The 5,333-nt window shown below is 36.1% G+C and overlaps 1 protein-coding gene across 1 annotated transcript; it reads right to left on the reverse strand.

Moving 5' to 3' along the window:
- Window positions 1–303: 303 nt before the first annotated feature.
- Window positions 304–4,783, reverse strand: LOC104545196 (HEAT repeat-containing protein 5B-like). Its single transcript, XM_010190265.1, has 3 exons — window positions 4,637–4,783; window positions 2,772–2,985; window positions 304–990 (listed from the first exon to the last, which is right to left on the reverse strand). Exons 2-3 carry the CDS (start codon window positions 2,890–2,892, stop codon window positions 686–688), a joined length of 426 nt encoding a protein of 141 aa, XP_010188567.1. The 5' UTR covers window positions 2,893–2,985; window positions 4,637–4,783; the 3' UTR covers window positions 304–685.
- Window positions 4,784–5,333: the final 550 nt, after the last annotated feature.

Consider the following 5,333-nt stretch of genomic DNA (forward strand, 5'->3'; position numbering starts at 1 on the left):
ATTCTTTAAAATTTATTGTAGAAGAGATAGAGGATTAGATTCTTTGAATCCTTTATTTTCAAGCATGGAAATGGATCTGAAATAAATATACACCACATAAATAAGGACAACTCATTAAGACAGCATGCTTGATCATTCAGCTTTAGAAAGACTGAAAATTTTCAATTCTTAGTTGTTTGTTTGGTTTTCTTTTCATGCAAGCTGAAATGATCTACAAGGTCTGACAATACCTTCCCTACTTTGTTTTTAAAAAGAAAGTGCATACTTCTACACTTGAAATTCCCTATGGTACATGGTAAGTATTTCATAACAGTTTTCCCTCTTCCCTCTGTCCCTACTGTGTTAGTGTGTTGGCACAATCACCAGATTTCAAAAACTACTCAAAAGGTTTGGGGTAGCTTTTAAAAAATAAATAAAGCTATTTAGTCAGATAGAGAATAGGAGTTTTTGGTGGATAATTTATAGCACAAATTCATAAATATGATCACATTCAATTTCCTAAAAATCTATACAAGTAACACCACTTCCCTTGTAATGCATGGATTTCAAGTAATTACATAAAGCTCTATTAGACAGCCTTTCACATACAAATTACACAAAATTACAGACATCTATGCAGTAACACATTGGGCATAATGTAATGCTGCTGACTACTTAATGGTCCAACAACAATAAAAGTAATAATTCAAAAAAAGCTAGTTTTCAGTTTAATTGTTGGGGTGGAATGTACTGTGGGTGGTGGTTGCCTAGCAGCTGCTTTTGCTTTGCTGGCCTGACTTGCTCGGACTGCAGTTTCTAGACGTGTTTTCAATTCAGGAGCAGCTCCCATTACTGTCTTGAAAGCGTGTGGGTAAAGTGGACCAATATGCATTAGATTCTGAAGTGCAAATTCGTGAAGATCCTTAGATGCTGTAGATGCAGAAGCAAAGGCATTTTCATTCAGTAAATAGGAGATCAGAGTGGGAACAAGAAGGGCAAGCAACTGGACTCCTAAAAGTGAAAGGAAAAAAGAACTTAATAACTGTATCAGAGAAGAAAACAAGAGAAAATTAATTTTATCAGTTAATAGACTGGCAAGGGTAATTTTGTTTTCTGAATTGACAATTAACACTGTAATTAAAAAATTACCAAACAAAAACCAACAGAAATGTAGATGGTTTCCTGTCTTTTGGTCACTCTGATCTCTTACCAGAATTGTGTTTCAGATTTTTATTATTGTTCATCACAGCTATTTTGTTTCCGAGACTTCTGTAAAGATGCTTTTGCACCATCTAGTCAGCACCTAGTGACAGGACAAGAGCAAACCTCCTCAAGTTGCACCAGGGGTGGGTTAGATTGGGTATCAGGAAAAATTTCTTTACTGAAACAGTGGTCAAACACTGGAACAGGCTGCCCAGGGAGGGTCAAGAAGCATGTAGATGTGGCACTTCAAGACATGGTTTAGTGGGCATGGTGGTGTTAGGTTGACGATTGGACTTTGATCTTAAGAGGTCTTTTCCAATATTAATGATTCTGTGATCTGATTGCAAATCATTGATAAGAGATCACAAAATGTAGAGTGCCTATCATATCAAAGGATTCCAAAACATTTTTCAGGCAGACAGAAACATTTTTCAGTGTACTCTGAATACCAGCCTCCCCAGTCAGCATAACAGAATTGCTATTAGTCCAAAAACTAGCTCCACAGCTATACTTGGGCTAGCACGACCTAATAAGACCACAGCCCAGAATGGCACAGGGTTCAAAAGAGTTTATCTTTGAGACAAAAAAGCAGCTGAACTTAAGCAACAGGACTAGTTTTTGTATCTAGCAAAGATACAGGTATGCCTTTGAAACGCGTAATGTTAATTGTAAATTTTAAGCTCAAAGAACTTAAACATCAACAGTAAATAATCTATTTTTTTGTAGGTTATCAGAGTATAATGATTTTCCCCTAAAGGTTTTGACTAAATTCATACTCATGGAGCAATTATCTCCAGCCAGCATTAGCAAAAACTAGATGTTTTGTTTCCTCATTCGCTTCAGTTACTCTCTCATTTTACACGTTTCAAAACAACTGTGCCAGAAGCACAATGGAGCTCAAGAAAACATGTATTTAGTGTTTTATTATCAATGAAGAGAAATACCAACAGGGAGTATGTCTGGGGGGCTGGGGGGAACAGGACAGGACCAAACCCCCACAAAACAAGAGTCATGTTTTTACAAGGAACTTCATCAACATTTAAAGCCAAATGTCTGCAAAGTAAATATTTAGAAAACACATTGTTCCAGTTAGGGAGTAACTGAACTTAAACTATAAATACTGTATTCTATTTACTGAAGCAAACAGGAGGCTCCATCTATAATTAAGATATTTTGACCAGTACATTTCCATTTCTTGGGCTTTTTAAATAAACTTTATTGAGCTGGTAGAAGCAACCTGATAGAAGTGTTGAGTCTGCTAAAAGAAATAAAAGTTAGCAATGGGAAAAAGTAAATATAAACAGTGTGAACTACTCATTTTCAAACAGAAGAAAACAGCACTCACTACTGCAGTTCACATTTACAATTTTTTTCCTGCAATCACCAGAAATGCAAGGGCTACCGTATATCATACCGCACGTGCTAGATGAGTCCATATACACAAGAGTTCTAGTACCGGAATTGCAAAATCATGTTGCACAGACACAGTCTATTTGTGACTATGTCATCAAGTTCCTAGCTGCAAGATTTCTCATGTTCAATATGCTATTTTAGCATTACACATTTCTCTAGAAAAACTAAATACTTACTATTCTGTTCTTCACCAAGGGCAACCAATGTTTCAAGGACTTTAATTCCTTCCTGGACTGCCAACAGCTCCAGGTTGTTGTTCGGGCGACTCCTTTCCACAGCTTTCAACTTCTCAACCATGATAGGGGCCAGTGAATGAATATATGGAGTTGACAGGGCACGATTGGCGTGTTGGAACACAGAAAGCAGAAGCTGGTAACACTTGGCTTGAACCTAATCAAATCAAGATAAATACCTTGTCCTGAATGTTACTTGTTAACTCAGGGAATTCTAATAAACTCTTATCTGTCTATATGAGATACACGTGATACCAAGGAAAAAAAAAAAGGTAAAAAAGAAAAGAGATTACTAAAGGGGAAGGAAACATACTGAATAAGAGGAAAGCAGGAAAGCAGCAACACAGTCTATGTGCTAAAACAGTATTAGCCCAGTCTTCAATAAAAAGGCGGCCAGTTAGAAGGAACATGCAGGTACCAAATAGCAGTAACAATATGAACTCAGAGAAAATGACTCAGTTGGACTTGATATAATTGGTTCGATGCTTTTAGTACAATCAGTATAATACTTTTATTACAAACAGGTGTCTAGTTACTGACCCCAACAATAAGTGTTCCATATTTAAAAAACTCAAATGAACACACAAGTATTACAGAGTATGTTCTGCACATCAGTGAGGAGAGTGGACATAGTCTATTTGCTGTCAAAGCGTTCTCTGAACTGCAAAAACAGTGGTAAGTTCCAGCTCACAGGTTTCCAGCAGGGTAGTGGGCAAAGATGTACTTCTCTCACTGTTCAGGTGTTTATACAGAGGTGAGAGAGAGTATGACATAAAAGTTTCTGCTTAATACAACTTACATTTCTATTAACACACTAAAATTTTAAGTAGCTTTCCACCCAAAGTCACACTCCAGAACCAACTGAATGTTATGTCCACGCTGGAAAACACCAGTCCTACTGCAAAGAATAATTAGTGGTCTAAACAAGATTTTAAATGCCTGTGACCCTAAACACACATCAGCATTTTTTTGCCTGTTTTTCTTCTCAGGAACCTCTGCAGCGCTCGCCTGTGGAAACACTATAGATTTTTTCTTCTTTGGCTCCCAGCTGCAGATTTGTATACCCACTCAAACTAATGTATACATGGCTGGAAAAGTTAAGCTTAACTATACAGTGCACTAGCCTGCTCAAACAAAGTCAGTCTACAACCTTTTAGTTTCCCTCTTTAGTGATAAAATAATTCAGAAGAGCATTCATAAAGATAAACCAAAGGGCAGAAGTGAAATCAGGAGACAGATGACTCACAATCTGTAGGTGTTCTGATGGTGACCACAAAATTACATTTTTGCACTCAAACTGAGTTTTGTATGAACATGTAAAATAAGCACAGGTTTTGCACAAACAAATATATATTTGTTTGCACAAGCATAAAACAACAATTTATATTTTGTTTTGCACAAATATAAAATTCATCAGAAACATGGGCTATAATTTTATCTACAGAAAATGTGGTTTAGTTTGTATTATAACAAATCAGCATTAACGCAAAAATGTCACCGCTCTGTGGTAACAACCTTCTCATTTGCTAAAATTTCACAAATCAAAGATTTTTTTTTTCTCCTTTTAAAAAAGCTACCAAGTCAAGAACCTCTCATAAGGCCACAAACAAACTGTCAAACTCACTTAGTTTGAGTTGTTTTGCTCACTGAAGAGTTTCTGTAATGCACTGTTGAAAATTCTGCCTATTTCAACAAGGAGTATCTGTCTCTGAAGTAAAGCCATCACACAGCATTCAGGAAATACGGTAAATATATCACAACCAGTTTTTCCTGTTTTTATCATTCACATTCCTATAACATGTTCTTACCCAAGGATCACAGGAATTTAATGCACTTTTAAATCTGTTTATACATCCATTTTGTAAAGACTGCACTCCAATTATTTCAGTGCTTGCTGACCAGAGGAAGAGGGTAATAGCTGTAAGTATGCTTACTTCATCAAGAATAGGCTTAGAGGCTTCTGAAAAACAAAAATAAATACACTGTTAGCTTACTCCAAAAAGGGTTTAGAATTTATTTGGTAAAAGACAGTGAATGCAGATAAAAATCACAAAGAGGAAGGAAATGTACTTGAAATTATTTGCAACTGCATACAAATATGCATTTACTTATTATAGAAACACTTTATCATTATTGGCTAACAAAAAAACCGAGGAACTCTATTCTAATAGTTATTTTAACAAAGTCAAATTTTCTGAAACTTAAATATCAAGGAACAAACATAGCCCACACTTTCTCTGACCAAGTCCTGTTTTTTGTTTTCACTGTGTAAACAAGAGAGGAAACATGTATTTTTTAGATCCTGTCCCCATTAAAAAGACACATAGCTTCCCGCCCCAGGCTCTTTTGCTGATATAGCAGACTAAAAAGCCAATATCAAGCATGGCTACAACTTTTACTTCACATAAGATTTCACTTAACAGACTAGCTGATGTGACAGCTACCTGTCACCAATAAGAACAATCCTACTTTAACCTTTTCTGCTTTTCAAAGAGTCTGTATTTG

This window comes from Mesitornis unicolor, unplaced genomic scaffold (assembly GCF_000695765.1).
Source record: "Mesitornis unicolor isolate BGI_N332 unplaced genomic scaffold, ASM69576v1 scaffold45518, whole genome shotgun sequence".
Classification (NCBI taxonomy): Eukaryota; Metazoa; Chordata; class Aves; order Mesitornithiformes; family Mesitornithidae; genus Mesitornis; species Mesitornis unicolor.

Bases quoted from the DNA above. Each gene is read 5' to 3' on its own strand.
- LOC104545196 (XM_010190265.1), bottom strand. From the start codon at position 2,892: ATGGTTGAGAAGTTGAAAGCTGTGGAAAGGAGTCGCCCGAACAACAAC. The intron at 991-2,771 runs GTAAGTATTTAG...TTTCACTTTTAG, and splicing joins CCTTGGTGAAGAACAGAATA to GAGTCCAGTTGCTTGCCCTT.